Consider the following 19,270-nt stretch of genomic DNA (forward strand, 5'->3'; position numbering starts at 1 on the left):
GCCCAGCTCCCAATAGCTTTCATGCTCCTATGGGAATCTAAGGCCGCTGCTGAGTTGACAGGAGGCAGATTTCAGGCAGTAATACTCGTGGCCTGCTGCTGCTCACCTCATTCTGTGAGGCCCCGTTCCTAACAGGCCACGAACTGGTACTAGTCCATGACGTGGGGGTTGGGAACCCTCGCTCTATTTAATACACTTAAAAGAATGATGTTATAACAATGTTATTTTTAAATGTCAGTATTTATAGTATAATGAAAATTACATCCTTTGCAGTTATTTAAACTGGCAAAGAACATTTATGTACTAATGTAAACATGTGCATGTGATACATTTTCAAAGTTTATGTAAGGAGTATATCAGTGAAAACGTTTTACAGACCATTGATCTATACAAAAGATAAGGTGTTTTGAAGATCAACGTGCCCGCATGTCTCCATGTGTGTTTTCTTTGTTTTCTCAGTTTGACCTCGTCTGTGTCAATGCGTGGATGCTGGACCTCACCCAAGCCATCCTGAACCTCGGCTTCCTGACTGGAGCGTTCACCTTAGGCTATGCAGCGGACAGGTAGGTACCAATGTGACAGCCATTTTACATCACTGTAATACCATGCATCCCTATGGGGGAGAAAAATGCTTAAATTAACTCTTAAAACAATATTTTTGCCAAATTTGGAAACAATTCTTGATTCCGCCATTCATGACATTCACACTTGTCTGGTTTGACTGATTGTTTTCTTCTCAAACTTCATCTCCTTCTTCCTTGAGCTGCACAAAGGCCTGAAGCTGCTCCCAGTAGGTCTGAGAGTATCAGAAGGAAAACACAGACCTCCAAAGCAACAGCATGATTGGGGTGACACATTGTCGTGCTGGAAAATATAGAATCAATCAACTTGATGCACTTCAGTAACAATTTACTGGTTGTGGTTTGATTGATTTAATCAGAAGATTGGCCCATTCCAAATTTGTTTCACCTAATTTTTAAAAAAAAAAAATCCTAGTATTTTATTCTACAAATTTAAAACTCTGTGAAAAAAATATTTTTCTAAAAACCATGAAAGGAGTTTTTCTCTATTATTTTGTATTCATAAATACAGCTGCCCAATGACAGGCATGGTAAGTGTATATATTCAAGACAGTCATGCTTTCTATTTAAATATTCTTCTTCCTTAATATCACTGGTGCTAGTTATTGTATTCATGTTTCATTCTGTTTTTATCCCAATTCTAACTATGAAAATACTTGCAGTAATTTAATACTCCTCCCTATTTCCCTTAGCAGAGGTAATAGGAGTATAGACTGGGAATCGCTGACGCATGGCCATATCTGGCCTAATATTGTTCTGGTTAATCCATCGCTGACTCATGGCCATATCTGGCCTAATATTGTTCTGGTTAATCCATCTCTGACTCATGGCCATATCTGACCTAATATTGTACTGGTTAATCCAGCCCAGCCCCAACACCCTGTGACTGTGCCATTCAGTGGGTGGTACTAAGGGTGCCTTTCAGAGAACTGCAAACAGCAATTACCTAGCTAACAGAACAACCAAAGGCCCCAGATTCTGTAGCCATTTGAAGATCTAAGTTTAGTCAGACCAGTGCTTCAAAATGGGTAGAGCCTTGGGTTTCATTTTCTGTCATTTTTTCTTTCTCTTTCATGTTTCTCTCTCACCCTCTCCACAGCTATCCTTTGCATGTGAGTTTCTGCTGGATCCTTTTATGTGTGATGCCCTTTCCCCTTTTTCTTCTTTTTATCGATGTCCTTTTCTTTTGTTCTACTTCTAGCGCTTTCAAGCTTCATCTTTCCTTTCTTAATTGCCCCCCATTTCTTCTTTTTTTCTGGCTACAATTTGGAACTGTGCAGTTTAAATATTTTGCTTTGTTTTTATTCTTTCTAATTTAAATATTAAGTTTTGCTTCATCTGTGCTTTTTTTCTCTTACTCTATCAATAAAACTATCTCCAAACTAAATTAACTTTATTAAAGTTGGAGACTTTCCCCTACCTGTATTCTTCTAAGTGACTGAGCATCTGTTCTCATATAGGACATGCTGCATTGGAGGGGAGGAGCCAGACCTGGGAGAAAGAGGAGCCATGAATAACTCTGCCTCCAGCATGTCGCTTCTTCTCTTCCTCCATATCCATGATTTATATCTGTGAAGGAAGAACAAGAAATAACTTAATATGCCATTTGTCTATGAGAGTACAGTGTAGGAAGGGCAGAAAGTGAATTTAAAAATCTAGATTGGACTGTTCAGCAGAGAAGGAGAATTTGCCACTCAGCCTTGACAACAAGTAAAATGCTGAACAAACTGAAAAATCAATAATTCTTAGATTCATAAGAGAAGTGAGATCACAGGGCAAACTGCTGCCTTGAGCCCTGCTGCCCCTCACCACACCCAGGCCCTGCCCCAGATAGAAAGACAGACAGGAGAATACAGAGAATCATAACACAGGTGCTGAAACCTCCTTGAGAGAGCCAAGGTAGATACATATGAACGGTAATCGATGAATTCCTGAGGATCAGTGTGGGTGAGCTGGAGGATTACAAATTCTAGAGGGACTCACTCAAAAGAGATCCCAAGCTTTTGTGATTTATTTATTTATTGCCACCTGAAGCTATACAAGGTTCTCAAAGTGAATATCGAAGAAAATCCCTCATGCTCTGGCAGCCAGAGGGGAAAAGGAACAATTCTGAAATATGCCATAACATTGTTTTTAACAACTTCTGCCCTCAGGAGAAATGTTTAACCAGAACCTAATCTTCTAGGGTTTTCTGAGCACCTCATTGATCTGGGGGAAGGGAAATACCAACTCCAGCCCCTTCTAGTCTTCCAAGTGGAGAAAGAAAAGCACTTTGCACTTGGAGGAAGGAAAATATCCAGCTCCAGCCCCGTCTACCCATCCTCTCCTAGTTAAGAGGAGAGGGATAGAGAAGCACTTGTGAAGTACACTGTTCAGAGGCATAAGTTCACTAAAGACTGAGGGCTACTCATAGAACCACAGACTGTTTTACCTCCCCCAACACCTCAATACCACATTATGGTCTATTTATAGCAGTTCCTTTTACCCAGTACACCATGTCCACCTATCAAGAAAAAAATTACAAGGCACACTAAAAGCCAAAACACACACATGTGCGCATGTGCACACACACACACACACACACCCAACACACTGTTGAAGGGACAGAGCAAGCATTAGAACTAAATTCAGATATGGCAGGGATGTTGAAATGATCCAGCTAGGAATGTAAAATGACTAATCCAAGAAGTCTGATGGATAAAGCAACATGCAAGAACAGATGGCCCATGTAAGCAGACAGATGAAAATTCTAAAAAAAAGAAACAAAATTAAATGCCAGAGATCAAAACACTGTAACCAAAATGAAAAAGGTTGTTACTGGGCTTATTAGGAGACTGGAAATAGCTGAGGAAAGAGTCTCAGGCCTTGAAGATATCCCAATAGAAACCTGCAAACTAAACAAACCAACAAACCTGAAAAAGCAGAGCAGAATACTCAGTAACTGTGGGCCAATTCCAAAACATATAACATTTGTGTAATGGGAATACCAAAAGGAGGAGAAAGAGAGAGAGAAATAGAAAAAATATTTGAAACAATAATGACTGAGAATTATTTTTAAATTAATGTCAGAGACCACGAATCAAGGAAATGCAAAGAAAATCAGGTAGAATAACATCAAAAAAGTATGCCTAGTTATATCATAGTCAAACTTCAGACAGTCAAAGATAAAGGAAAAATTCTTAAAGAAGAGCGGGAACACCTCTTTCTATAGAAAAAGAGCACTGGTGAAAATTACATCCTACTTCTTTTCAGAAAAAAATGTAAACAAGAAGAAAATGGAATAAATACTCAAGGTCTTGAGGAAAAAAATTCCAATCTAGAATTCTATGCTCTGATAAGTTACCATTTAAAAGTGAAGGAGAAATAAAGGCTTTGTTAGACCAACAAAAATTAAGGGAATTTTATCCCTTGCAATAAATATTAAAAGAAATTATTTAGAGAGAATGAAAATGATCAGGTTAGAAACTCAGATCTACATAAGGGAAAGGCATTGGAGAGGAATAGGTGAATAAACTATTATCTGTTAGATCAATAAGAAAAATAAAAATTTTTATTTTTCCTATTCTCAGTAGATATAACAGACAATAGTTTATTCAAAATAATAACAGCAACAATGTGTTTGATTGTGCGTGCTTACCTACGTTAGCATACATAAGCATATTTAGAGAGTATTTTTTGTTATAAGGTACTCATGCTCTCATGAAGTGATACAGCATTATTTGAAAGTGGATTTGAATTAGTTGTAAATGTATATTGTAAACTCTAAAGCAACTACTAAAAAAAAAAGATGTTTTTAAAAAGCATGACTGATTTGCTAACAATGAAGAAAAAGTGGAATCCTATAAACTACTGTTCAATTAAACCACCACGAAAGCCAGGAAAAATTGTGGAATACAAACATAAGAATAAGGGAAACAAACAGAAAATCATAGCAAATATGGTGGACATTAATCCAACCATATCAATAATCACTTTAAATGTAAAATAGTGTAAGTGCACCAACTAAAAGAGATTGTCACAGTAGATCAACAAACAAGACCCAAATAGATGTTGTCTACAAGAAATACACTTTAAATATAAAGACACATACACATTAATAGTAAATGAATGGAGAAAAATATACCATGCTAGCAGTAATTTAAAAAAAAGCAAAAGTAGCTATATTATTATCAGCAGAGCAGACTTCAGAGGAAGGAAAGTTATCAGGAATAAAAAGGGGTATCATGTAATGATAAAGGGGTCAATTCTCCAAGAAGCCAATAATCCTTAATGTGTATGTGCCTAGTAGCAGAGTACAAAATTATAAGAAGCAAAAACTGTGGCAAAACTGAAAGAAAAAATAGATTAATCCACTGTTTCATTGGAGAGCTCAACATCCCTTTGTTGGAAATAGTCTGATTCAACAGGTAGAAAACCTATAAAGACATAATTGAACTCAACACCACCATCAATCAACGGTATATAATTTTTGTCTTTAGACAACTGTATCTAACAACAACAGAATTAACATTTTTTTCAAGTTCACATGAAATAGTCACATGCAATATTCAAATTAGATCATATTCTGGGCCATAAAAACACATATCAGCAAATTTAAAGACATAAAAATTATACAATGTCTGCTCTCAGATCATAGTGGAATCAAACTAGAAATTCGTAACAGAAGGATAGACGGAAAATCCCCAAATACTTTGGGATAAAACAACACATCTTCAGTAACACATAGGTCAAAGAAGAAATCTCAAGATAAATTAAAAAGTATCTTAAACAAAATGAAAATTAAAACACTCGAGACTTTTGGAATGCAACAAAAACAATGTTTAAAGGAAAATTTATAGAGTTGAATACATACATTAGAAAAGAAATATATAAAATCAATAGTCTGAGCTTTCACCTTAGGAAACCAAAGAAGCACAAATTAAACCCAAGGCAAGTAGAAGGAAAAAAAATACAAATTGGAGCAGAAATCAATAAAATTAAAAGCAGGAAATCAATGGAGAAAATAAAACCAAAAGCTGGTTATTTGAAAATATCAATAAATAAATAAATAAATAAATAAATAAATAAATAAGCCTCCAGTCAGACTGAGAAAAAAGAAAGAGAAGAGAGAGGTTGCAGACACAAATTACTAATATTAGAAATAAAAGGGGGGACATTATAACAGATCCCGTGGACATTAAAAGAATAATAAATTCTATGAACACTGTGCTCACAAATTTGATAACCTACTTGTAATGGACCAATTCCTTGAAAGAGTACGATCTGCCAGAACTCACCCAAGATCATATAGACAATCTGAATAGGGCTATATCTACTAAATAAATTGAATCAATAGTTAATTACTTTCCAAAACAGGAAGCACTGGGCCCAGATGGGTTCACAGGTGAATTTTGCCAAATGTTTAAAAAAGAATCTCTACCAATTCCCTATAATATCTTTCCAAAGATAGAATTAGAGGGATTGCTTTCTAACTTATTCTGAGACCAGCATTACATTAATACCTAAATCGGACAAAGACATTACAAGAAAAGAAAACTACAGACCAATATATCTCATGAACATAAATGCAAAAATCCTCAACAAAAATTGACAAGTAAAATTCAACAATATATATTAAAAAATCATACATCACAACCAGACGTATAATTTTATACATCTGTAGCATACCAAGTGTGTAGTATCCCAAGTATATAAGACTAGTCACATACTAGGGATACTACACACGTGGTATGCTACAGATGTATAAGATTTTATATATAGCATACCAGATGCTGTAGCATACCACGTGTGTAGTATCCCAAGTATGTAAGATTGGTTCAACATTCTAAAGTCAATTAATGTCAATAATTCTTCACATCAGCAAACTAAGGAAGAAAAAAACGACATGATCATATCAATAGATGCAGAAAAAGTATTTGTCAAAATCCAACATCTATACATGACAAAAACTCTCAGTAAACTAGAAATATAGGGGAACTTTCTCAAGTTGGTAAGGAATGTCTATGAAAAACCTACAGTTAATATCATACTTAATGATGATGAACTGTATACACTCTTTCTAACTAAGATCAGAAACAAGACAAATATGTCACCTCTAATAACTTCCTTTCAATGTCATACTGGAAGTCCTCATTATTGCAATAAATAAGAAAAGTAAAGGAAGTAACAGGTATACTGATTGGGAAGGAAGAAATAAAACTGTCTTTGTTCACAGATGGCATGATTGTCTATGTAGAAAATCAAAATAATTAACAACAAAAACTCCCGAAGCTAATGAGTGTAGTAAGATTGCAGGGTGCAAGGCTAATACACCAAGGTCAACTGCTTTCCTGTGTGCCAACAATGAACAAGTAAGATTTGAATTTAAACACAGAATGCCATTTATATCAGCACCACAAGAATACACAATACTTAGATATAAATCTAACAACATAGGTACAAGATTTATGTGAGGAAACGTGCAAAATCTAATGAAAGAAATCAAAGATTAAATACATGGAGAGATATTCAACTTTCATGGAAAGGAAGACTCAATATTGTCAAGATGTCAGTTCTTCCCAATTTGATCTATATATTCAATGCAATACTAATCAAAATCCTACAGAGTTATTTTGTGGACATTGACCAACTAATTCTAAAATTCATATGCGGTGATAAAAGACCCAGAGTAGCCAACACAGTATTGAAGGAGAAGAACCAGAGAAAGCCAGAGGGCTGACACTACCTGATGTCAAGACTTACTGTAAAGCGATAGTGATCACAACAGTGTGGTATTTGTGAGAGAACAGACGTATACCAGTAGTTCAATGGAATAAAATAGAGGGCCTAGAAATAGACCCACCTAAATAGAGTCAACTGATCTTTGACAAAGCAGTGAACAAATGGTACTGGAACAACTGGACAACCACATGCAAAAAAGAAAAAAAAGAACCTAGACACAGACCTTATACCCTTTAAAAATGGATCACAGTCCTAAATGACTATAAAACCCCTAGAAGATGGGATAGGAAAAAATCTAGATGATCTTGGGTTTGAGGATGACTTTTTAGATACAACACCAAAAGCATGATCCATGACAAAAAGAACTGATAATCTGGTAGTCATTGCAATTAAAATTTTCTGTGTGCTGTGAAAGACATTATCAAGAGAACAAATGAAATGACAAGCCACAGGTTGGAAGAAAATGTTCACAGAAGGCAAATATTTGATAAAGGACTGTGATCCAAAATATATAAAGAACTCTTAAAACTCAACAATAAGAAAGCAAACAATCCAACTGAAAAATGGGCCAAAGACCTTAACAGACTTCACCAAAGAGAGTATACAGTTGATAATAAGCATATGAAATGATGCTCTACATCATGTATCATCAGGGAAATGCTCATTAAAACAACGAGATACCACTACATACTTATTAGAATGGCCAAAATCCAGAACACTGCCAACACCAAATGCTGGCTAGGATGTGGAACAACAGGAATTCTCATTCATTGCTGATGGAAATGCAAAATGGAACAGTGAGAGTAGATGACAGAATTCTTACACATTTTTATAATTCTTACAAAATAAAACAAACTTTTACTATACAATTCAGCAATTGTACCCACAAAACCTGAAAACTCATATTCACACAAAAACCTACACATACATGTTTATAGCAGCTTTCTTAATAATTCTCAAAACTTGGAAGCAACCAAGTTTCCCATCAGTAGGTGAATGGACAAATTGTGATACATCCAGACCATACAATATTATTTCATACTGAAAAGAAATGAGCTATCAAGCCATGAAAAGACATAGAGGAAGCTTAAGTACATATTACTAAATGAAAAAGCTGATCTGGAAAGGCCTCATGCTAAACGATTTTAACTATATGACATTTTGGAAAAAACAAAACTATGGAGACAGTAAAAACAAGATCAGTGGTTGCTAGGGGGTAGGGAGAATTTTTAGAGCAGAGAAACTGTTCCATTAGATACTTTAATTGTGGATACATGTCATTATACACATGTCAAAACACAGAATTCACAACATCAAGAGTGAACCCACATGTAACCTGTGGACTTTGGCTGATTATAATGTGTCCATGTGGGTTCATCAGTTGCAGCAAATGTACCACTCCAGTGGGGAGTGTTAACAAGGAGAATGCTGTGCATGTGTAGGGGCAGAGGACACAGAGTTCACTCTAGATAACTAAGGCTACTTCCATCTCCTCTCTGCTGACTTGGGCAAGATGCTCTATGTACATCTTTTACAGAAATTTTTTATGAAAAAAATGTCACAGAATCAAATCTGTTAATGGTCATTGATAGGAAACATTTACCAGCCAATAATTTGACACGTCTATGCTGACCCAGTTAGCTCCAGACTCTTAGAATGTTATGCATGGTACCGTGTTTCTTTCCTAAGCTATTTAATAATATTCATGCCAATGTTGAAGATAAAATACAAAATATAAGAACAACTGACATTGGCTGTAAACTTTGTAGTTTATAAAACACTTTCACATTAATGTCTCATTTGATCCTCTCTACAACCTCCCTCCAGAAAAGGGGAAAAAAACAAAAACTAAGAATCAAAACCTTAGTTTTGAAGACCTTAGGCGTTAACCCAAGGTCTTATGAGTGATAGAGGGTTGAGCTTAGATTCAAGGCAAGGTCTTGAGGCCATAATACACCATTGCTCCTTCTTTCTGCCTCTCTCTCCTTTGACTTGACCCATAAAAAACCCTAGAAAGTGTCACATCTGTACCACCAGGGAGACTCTCTGTGAAACAATAGTTGTAAGGAGAGTCATCGTGCAATGGCATCAGAAACGGCAACACAAAGGATGCGTTCTGTGCTTAAGTTTTCTAATTCCAGCCTGGGCAACATAGAGAGACCCTGTCTCTACTAAATATTAATATAATATAATATTTTATGTTATATTTTCCCATTGTGTTGAAGAAAATGTTTAAGGAGAGCTCTTTTTCTGTCTTTCTCAAAAAGGTACGGCAGGACTGTCATTTACCTGATATCCTGCCTTGGCGTTGGCGTCACTGGGGTTGTGGTGGCCTTTGCACCAAACTTCCCAGTATTTGTGATCTTCCGTTTCCTGCAAGGTGTGTTCGGAAAGGGAACATGGATAACTTGCTACGTGATTGGTAAGACATTGTTACACTATCTTCTTCTCTGTTTGGAAACTAGGGCCAGATGGCCAACAAGTGCTAATCAATCTTCCTCTTCCTTATATGTCGGTCCTTTAACAAAGGAGGTTTCACGGCAGCTACAGTAATTATTTCTGCAGATAGGAGAGCTCAGAGGTAGAGTTCTGAGTGCTGTAGAAACTAAAATACCACCTTACTTTGGGAACCAAATATGGAATATTATAAAACACTCAGGTGAACTACTTTTAAATACTTCTATACTGTTATCATGTGGTTTCCAGCTTTGCTTTATTAGAAACTAGTTTTTGTAAAATCTCAGTAGCTCCTTGAGGCATTTTAAAGGCGTTTCCTCTGCACTGCGTTCGGTGGTACAGTTGGAGATTACTTTCCTTTGTTCCCAACTCTCCTCTTTCTGAACAAGTGGGGAACTTTTCACCATGGGAGAAATGTGTTCTAAAAATGAGAAGTTCGTTCGTGACCCTTGGCTGTCTTCTACAGCCAGAAAGCTTGACCTTCTGCGGACGGAAGAAAGGAAAGCTTCACTTTACTTTTTTCTCATATCCCTGGGGAAAGTCCTGGCTACTCCTTTGGTTCCACTTGGAGCTCGGGACTAGCCACCTAATTTAAGCGTCCTGGTGGATTTCTGCCCAGGAAACTGTGAATTCGCCTCTTAGACTTTTGCTGCAGATCTTTTCACTTCCACTCTCTTTTGTCACTGCTACACAATCGCCAAGCAGTGTTCATTCTGGAGACCCTTTGAAGATCTGTCTGTGAGCGGGAGAAGGAGAGAAGATTATTAGAGTGATTGGTCATCCCTGTCTGGAGCAGAAAGAATAACCTTCCAATGCAAGGCGTTTTTAAGAAGACTCAGCCTAGGTGAATCTTCAAGGTTGTGATCTGAGGGCAGCAATAAAGTAGTTTATCCCAGCATAATCATAATAGAAGAAACCAATGAGTGGGAAGGGGCAGGAAAGGAAAAGATTTCAGCAATACAATTTCCCATGTGATTTTTACAGCAATATCATGTCAATGAAAAGTACAATGCTGTGGAGAGAATTATCTTTTAATAGAAGCTGTCTTGTGATAATGAAAAGTATCTGTAGAGTCTAATATTCATAATGAATCTTCTAAGGAGACTAGAATGTGCACATCTTTAGAGATACAGGGATGAAATATAGCCAGCTTACTATATTTATGTTTTGATAATTACAATCGCCTTTTAAAATAATCATCACTGAAGCATTCCTAAAACTGACACATATATTCTTTGTTTTCCCCTACTATACCTAGAGCAGTGCTGGGCTGGGTGCATAAGAGGAATGTCGCAGGTGCCTGTGATAAGTGGCAGAGGCGAGAGTGGAAGGAAAGCATTTAGTGTCAGGAAGGACATCTCCATCCTTTCTGCAAGTGTGGAAGCCTTCGTACCTGATGGCTAGTGTGTTTTAACAATGCTGGTGGATATGATGGGTGTGACATCTCTGCATTTGTTTGTCTTAGAGCTGATCTTGTGCTTCTGTGACCTCTTATGTTTGTTTTCCTTCAGTGACAGAAATAGTAGGTTCGAAACAAAGGAGGATTGTGGGAATCGTGATTCAAATATTCTTTACCCTTGGAATCATAATTCTCCCTGGAATTGCCTACTTCATCCCCAGTTGGCAAGGGATCCAGTTAGCCATCACGCTGCCCAACTTTCTCTTCCTCCTTTATTACTGGTAATGTGGTTTGATTATCATCATATTTATACTGATTCCACAGGAAGTAGACTCCAAGCCAACATGAGAATAAAAGCAATCAAGGAGGTTCTCCAACATCTCCAAAATGACCATGTGCTTTGAGAACCTTTAGAGAATTTGAGGATTTAAAGAGAGTATTTGTTGATGATTTTATCAATTATCAAGAAAACTGAATTAATAAAATTTCAGAACACTAAATTCTAAGTAGGGTACTGCATTATGTCTTGTTTTGTAATAAATAGCTTCCTAAAAACTGTAAGGCAACAAACCATATCTGCCAGTATTTCAACATGCAAATTAAATGCAATGAAATCTACTTGCTTCTTTGTATGTTCCATTAAGCAAATTTAATATTATTCAGAAATTCTCTGAGGAATAAGGAACCGTTAAGAGCACCAAAACATTACATTATCAAAAAGCTACAGGTAAGCATTTGAATTTTTTTTTTTTTTTTTGAGACAGGGTCTTACTCTGTTGCCCAGGCTGGAGTGCAGTGGCATGATCTCAGCTCACTACAACCTCCACCTCTTGGATTCAAGTGATTCTCCCACCTCAGCCGTGCCAAGTAGCTGGGATTATAGGCATGCACCACCACACCCAGTTAATTTTTGTATTTTTAATAGAGACAGGGTCTCACCATGTTGGCCAAGTTGGTCTCAAACTCCTGACCTCAAATGATCCACCCACCTTGGCCTCCCAAAGTGCTGGGATTATAGGCGTGAGCCACTGTGCCTGACCAGCATTTGATTTTTATTGGAATGAACATATTTTAATGATACATCTAATTTAATTTTAGTATATAGGCAAATCAGTTTACATAAATCAGGTTCCTAAGCTTTTCCTAATATTCACTAAATCTCAATTCCTTTCATATATGGAATCAATATATCATAGGATAGCCTGGTTTTGCACGAGCAATGTCATATTAATTATTTTGATGAGCAATGATCCACTTATCAAGCTATCATTTTTTTTCATCCATTATAACCTTGCAAGAATAATCTGTGTTTCAGGGACCTCGTAGCAATTTCAGGGACCTAGTAGCAACTCTCATTGTCTCCTAAATTTGTATCTAATTGCAGGATCCATTTTGATAGAAAAACTCAAAGCGATAGCTTTTAGATTTTGAAATTCCTAGGCATAACTCACAACAGCCTCCTTCTTTGCCAGGGCAGTCCCCGAGTCTCCCCGTTGGCTGATTACTCGGAAGAATGGAGATAAAGCATTACAGATCCTGAGACGCATTGCTAAGTGCAATGGGAAATACCTCTCACCAAATTACTCAGAGGTAATTTCATTTAGATGAGTAACAAACTTTGTTAAAGTACATGAATTGATTTTGTTGACACTTATGTACTTAATGTTGCTTCTTAAATTTATATACATAATATGCATAGGCACACACACACACAGACACACACACACAACCAAACATCTGGGAAATCATTTTCAGTTTGACTTAACTGAAAAAAAAATCTTGCGAAAAATCATATCATATTAAAGAAGAAATGATTATGAAGTTCTATTAGCATTATAGGTAAGGTTAATTGATCAATTCAGTACCTATTTTAATAATTGCACCAAGTTACTTGAATTATCATACTTTAGTTACTGTAAGCCCCATAATATTGGATGATTCATCTCAATTGCACAAATGGTAAAACTTTTTTTGACTTTTAATCTAAAGTTTTGTTTTAAATTTGACCTTGAAAAAATACTATTTATTCAAACCAGAGCTTGAACAGTAATGTAATATTTCAGCCTTTAACCCCCCGTATGCTGGTCTTTCTTCCTTTTCTCTTTTGGTCCTCCTTTCCTTCCTTCGTCCGAAAGAAGGTTTTTTGGGTGCCTCTGCATAAGTGTGCTAGGAAATGGGGAAGGGCAGGGTGCAATGACTCACGCCTACAATCCCAGTTCTTTGGGAGGCTGAGGTGGGAGGATTGCTTGAGCCCAGAATTCAAGACCAGCCTAGGCAACATAGCAAGACCCCATCTCCACAAATAGAAAATTTTAAAAACTAGCTGGCCTGGTGGCATGCGCCTGTTGTCTCAAACACTCGAAAGGCTGAAGCAGGAGGATCACTGGAGCCCAGGAGTTTGAGACTGCAGTGAGCCAGGATCATACCATTGCCGTCCCGCCTGGGAGACAGAGCAAGATCTTGTCTCAAAAAAAGATTAAAAAAAGAAAGAAAGAAAAGAAAGAAATGGTATAAAACTTAAAAGCTATTTTTAAAATTTTTTTGGAATATTTGATAGGCACTTGAGGATATAACATGCATTTAAAGCAACCCCTAAATAATTAGAGAATAGCATATAAATAAAAATATGACGATGTTTCAGCTGCAAGGACTAAGTGATTACAGAATAACAGAAAGGTTGTTATACAAGGAATGTTAGAGAAGCATTTTTGGAATATATAAACCTTGATTTAAGCCTAGGTCATCAACATTGTTTTCTTCATGGCATTCAGTTTGATTTCACAGGAACCTTGTGATAAGAACTGGGTTTTTGGGGGTCGTATTGTCCCCTCCCAGCCCCTGAAGCTTGGCCATGAATATTTGGATTTCTGCCTTCTTCCTCTCTCTTATATTAAGTGGCAAGCAGTAGGTTCTTTTCCAAAGGTTTCAGCTGAACAGTTGTTACTGGTGCAAGTAGGTTAATGATATACCTTGAGGTTTACAGATCATAAAATGTGTAGTAAAGATAAAGCATGATCTTTTTAAACCACTATGATTAGTCCATCCTTGTCACTCTTTGAGCGAGCGCATTTGAGCTGTGTGTTCCTTTTTGGGAAAAATAATATACCCCTGTTTTCCCAGCTTGCATTCATCCATTGACTATAGTCCTCATAGCTGAGTCAAAGATCTGATCATTTGTATTCAATTTGAATCATCCAGTGAATAATCTCTGCTCTTCACTCAGCAGTATCCTGAAGCTATTGCACACATAGCTCCAAGGTAAGCACGTATACAATCGAAACCAAGGTTTAGATCTTAATTTAAAGGTCTAAATATAGAAATACATTTAGGAATATAGAATAGAGGAAAGAAAGGAATATAGAAGGGAAAATAGAAAAATAAGATTATAGAAAGTAAATAGGAATAAAGAAAGGAATATAGAAAAATAGGAATATAGAAAGTAGTCTAGAAAAATAGGCATCTAGAAAGGAATACAGAAAAGTAAGAATATAGAAAAAACCTAGAAAGAGATATAAAAGGAATATAGAAAAAAATAGCTGCGTGCTGGTAGCTTGTGAAGTATAATGTTGGATTGAGCAGGCACATCATGTGTGATAGTGTCACTGAGAGACGAGCACGATTCCGCTTTTACACATCCCTTGAGTGTCCAGTTTAGTGTTGCTCCCACAGACCCCCGACCCAGCTTTATTCATGACCACTGTGGAGCTCATGACAACAGGTAAGTAGTTCAATGTTTCACATGGCTGTGCTTGTGAGAAATCACGAACTGTGGGATCCAGTGGCTTCCAAATCATTTTAATTTTAATATGAAAATTTCCAACCATATTCAAAAATACAAAAAAAAATAGTTTAATAAATCTCTATACACATCCCTGAGCTCCAACAGTTACCAACTCCTGGCCGATCTTAATTTTTCTACACTCCACCTAGTTCCCCCATCCACTAAATGGGAATCAATCCAGTCATCATAGCATTTCATCTTGTAAGAGTTTCCTCTAAAGTAGGAACACATAAACATCTCTGGAACTCTGTGTGCACTATCTTCAGGACACTGCTGAATGAGTAGCAAGGACTATTCCTGTGGCTCTTAAAATTCAGTACAAGTAATTGCACCTTTGATCCAACTGTGGGGACTGATCCCTATTATGGGAGCAAAGATGCGGCAGTGATACATAAAATATAAATAAAAACTGGCCGGGCGTGGTGGCTCACACCTGTAATCCCAGCACTTCAGGAGGCCGAGGTGGGTGGATCACGAGGTCAAGAGATCAAGACCATCCTGGTCAACAGGGTGAAACCCCATCTCTACTAAAAATACAAAAAATTAGCTGGGCATGGTGGCGTGTGCCTGTAATCCCAGCTACTCAGGAGGCTGAGGTTGTGGTGAGCTGAGATCGCGCCATTGCACTCCAGCCTGGGTAACAAGAGCGAAACTCCATCTCAAAAAAATATATATATATATATGTATATATATATACACACTAATATCAATCTCATTTTCCTAAGAAAAAGAGCCACAATTCCTTAATACCAAGTCAGTGTTCCACTTCCCTGATAGTCCTACAATGTTTCACAGCATCTTTGGTTATTGCACTCCTCCTGAAGTTATAGATTGTGAGTTGTGATCTCTAGGGTTTATTTAATCCATAGGCTCCTGATCTTTTTCTTTTCCTTCCAACTTTGGGAGTAAAAAACATCCTGGGGTTTTTCTCCTGCAGAGTTTCCAGTCTAAATTTTGTTTATTATATCTGTAGGATCTTTTAACATGTTTCTCTGTCTTTTATATTTCTTGTCAATTGATAGTTAGATCTAGAGCTTAATCAAGTTCTGGTTTAATTTCTGACAAGACTACTTCATAAGTGGCTTAGTACATTACGTTGAATGATATCTGGTTGTCGCTTGTCTCTTCTTTTGGAACATTACTTGCCACTGATAATCACTGCCTGGATTTACTAACTCATCAGAGGTTTCCTGAGGACAATATTCTCATCTTATCATTACTTCTTCATTTATTGCTGGAGTACTTATATAAAGACTAATTTCTCCCATCAACTCTTGGTGATCTTGAGATATAGTTCCTATAGGAATGGTAAGACATACGCATCATATTTTCTTCAAAATAATAAATTAGCTCCCTACATCTTCTCAAAGTGATTAATGAGTTGGATGTTTTTACTTAAACACAATGTATATGTTTCAGCCCTTTACAGTTGTATTAGTCCACTGCTATAAAAACTGCCCGAGACTGGGTAATTTAAAAAGGAAAGAGGTTTAATTGACTCACAGTTCTGCAGGGCTGGGGAGACCTCAGGAAACTTACAATCATGGCAGAAGGGGAAGCAAACACGTCTTTCTTCATGTGGCGGCAGGCAGGAGAGGTGCCAAGCAAAGGGGAAAAGCCTCTTACAAAACCATCAGATCTCATGGAAACTCACTCACTATCATGAGAACAACATGAGGGTCACTGACTCCATGACTCAATTACCGCTCACCAGGTTCTTCCCATGATGCATGGGGATTATGGGAACTGCAATTCAAGATGAGAGATTTGGTTGTGGACACAGCCAAACCATGTTAGCAGTTATTTTAGTGAGTATCCTTTTGGATGCTCAAATTGCTGCATCTTTGGGCAGATGCAGCTTATCCTGAGTCTGCCACCCTCTAGTAGCTTCTGAATACTTCTTTGCTCTTTAGCATGATGAGATTTTCCATTCTCATCTTGTAAGTTCTAGTCTCACATGTGGAATCACCTGTTTCTCCAAGGGAACTTTGGTTTTTGAAACAAACGTCTTCAAACTGAACCTACCCATCGTTAGCCTTTTTAATTGTACAGCATACGCAGAAAAGCAAAGTGTTATCTTCAAGAGAAGGATTTAACATTTGAGTTTAAAACAACTTGCTAAGAGCAGAATTCAGCCACATTATGGACCACATCATAGTTTTTCATCTCAAAGATCCTTATGACCCCACAAGCACTGGCCAGCAGGGTAGGCACTGGACTTGAACTCCAACCCCACAATCAGAGCAGGTTCCATTACAGGTTTTGTACAATGACAGGTATGACCTATATAAATTACTCATATTTTGGTGATTCAAATACATACTGTCCATGTCTATGCTAGGATCACCTTGAAACCGTATATTTACACAGCTGCTTTCACATTAGCCCACATCCCTCTCTCTGGATACAGTCTCCAGGATGTTCAGGCCCAAGGCTGAAGGGCCCAGCACTCTCTACTTTTCACAGAACCTCTCTTCAGTAACGTCTGACTTTTAGAAGAAGTTATCATTGCGTAAATGACTTCATCCTTCACAGCCTCTCCAATTCCCGCCTCACTGGGTGAGGGTGCCCATTATAGGGTGCAGAGAAGGTTAGAATGGATTTGAAAGAATCTGGTTGGATTCAAAGCAGCCCTAGGAGACCTGGGAAGTCAGCACTGTCCTCTTGTTGAAAGAACCTCCTGCCTACCTCAGGCTGTTCCACGGCTGACACAAGAGGTCCAGGTATTTTTAGGAGAACCTAAGGACCTAGCTTAACTCTACCCAAGGATGTTCTATATTATAGATAAGCCAAATTCACTACAAACTAAGATTACACCAATCACAAGAGCATTAGTAAGTGAAGGGAAAATATGAGGCAATCAGTATGATAGATCTGATCCGACATTCAGCCAGGTGCCTTCTGAGGATTCTTTACCCTGTAAATCACCTCAGTTACAGTTCACATGGATGTTACTCATTTCATGGGTAAGCAAAACCTGACTCTATCTCACTGGTTCCTGGGCTTCCATTTGCCAAGGTTCCTGGCTGGCCTCTGGCTCTGTCAAAGAGAGAGCTAGCTCTAGCAGGGAGAAATCCAGGTGAGCAGGGTCCAAGCTCTCTGAACATACAAACACTGTAACTGTTATTCACTGAAAGGAAAACTCCAAAAATAAAAAATTTAAAAAAATGCAAAACAGCCAGGTGGCTGGAGGTCCTAAAAGGTTAGGTAGAGATTAAAGAAAATCAGTGAATGGGTAGAATTTTAAGCAGTAGGTAGTTACCTAATGCAAAAGGAGGACTAGCTTAGACACCTACTCTGGGGTTCTCAGTCTTTCAGCATTTGCATACAATAATTTTTAAGGCTTACTTAAAAAAATTATTGGTAAGTCTACAATAATGACAGCCCAAGCACAACTACAGTGTGACAGTGTCTCACAATGTCTTCAGGAGCATCCGCAATTATCCACTGACCCTAGGGAACATGTCAAGGAAGAGAACCGCTTTCTGCCCTGGCCACGCCCCCTATTTTGCTCCTAAGAAAGTCCTTGTATGGTTCAGTAAATGTGAAATTCTTCTTTGGTAACAGTTTGGCATTATTCCTCCACGTTACTTGTAGTGCCCTGTTTACACCAGGTCACTAGCCACTCAATTCAACTTTCCACTCTCATATGATAGACAAGTAATAGTCCTGTGTGCATGTGTGAACGATGGACTGAGAAGCAATGCTCCTCTGAGGATATGGTCATTGCCCCAGGTGCTGAATAGGAGGGCTTGTCAAAATAAAAAAGAATCAGCAAGTACTTGAGAGTACCCACACTTCCAGTGGTAGTAGACTGGGTCTATTGGTAAGTAATGGAGAGCTGGGATTGTTTCTAAGTAAGCATGAACTGCTATTATCTGTGACAGATTGTATTAATCCTCTCAACTATTCACTCCCTTTCTGTAAGAGGATTTTACAGCCCATTCCCACCCATTGCCACATGACTAACAGCAGTATCTCTCTGTGGGCAATACACTTCCCCATCCTGTGTCAGGCTTGGCCACCTGACTTGATTGGCCCCAAGGAGCAGAAGTGGCAGAATATTAATTCAGGGCAGAACCTTTGAGTGGCATCATGAATTCCTGACAGCCCTCTTTCTCCTTTTGTCTGCCACAAGAACGGCAGATCCCAAATCGGTGCTGTTCCTCCAGGGTGGGTATCAGAAGGAGATCTGCAGCCTGGAGCAGAGTTGCAGTAGCTGACCTACAGTTGCTGCCAACGAAAAAGCTATTTCCCCAGTAAACTACTGCTCACTGTGTCTACATGTACCACAGAGATTTGGGGGTGTCTGATCTTCTAGCCAAAGCTAAC

At 37.9% G+C, this 19,270-nt stretch overlaps 1 protein-coding gene across 1 annotated transcript in view; it reads left to right on the forward strand.

Moving 5' to 3' along the window:
- The window catches only part of SLC22A3 (solute carrier family 22 member 3), a 107,095-nt gene that overhangs the window by 54,451 nt on the left and 33,374 nt on the right, over window positions 1-19,270 (forward strand). The window contains exons 2-5 of the mRNA XM_035297109.3: window positions 460-563; window positions 9,569-9,723; window positions 11,270-11,438; window positions 12,630-12,747. Coding sequence (XP_035153000.1) covers window positions 460-563; window positions 9,569-9,723; window positions 11,270-11,438; window positions 12,630-12,747 — 546 coding nt within the window. The remainder of the gene's footprint in view (window positions 1-459; window positions 564-9,568; window positions 9,724-11,269; window positions 11,439-12,629; window positions 12,748-19,270) is intronic.

Source organism: Callithrix jacchus, chromosome 4, assembly GCF_049354715.1.
Source record: "Callithrix jacchus isolate 240 chromosome 4, calJac240_pri, whole genome shotgun sequence".
NCBI lineage: Eukaryota > Metazoa > Chordata > Mammalia > Primates > Cebidae > Callithrix > Callithrix jacchus.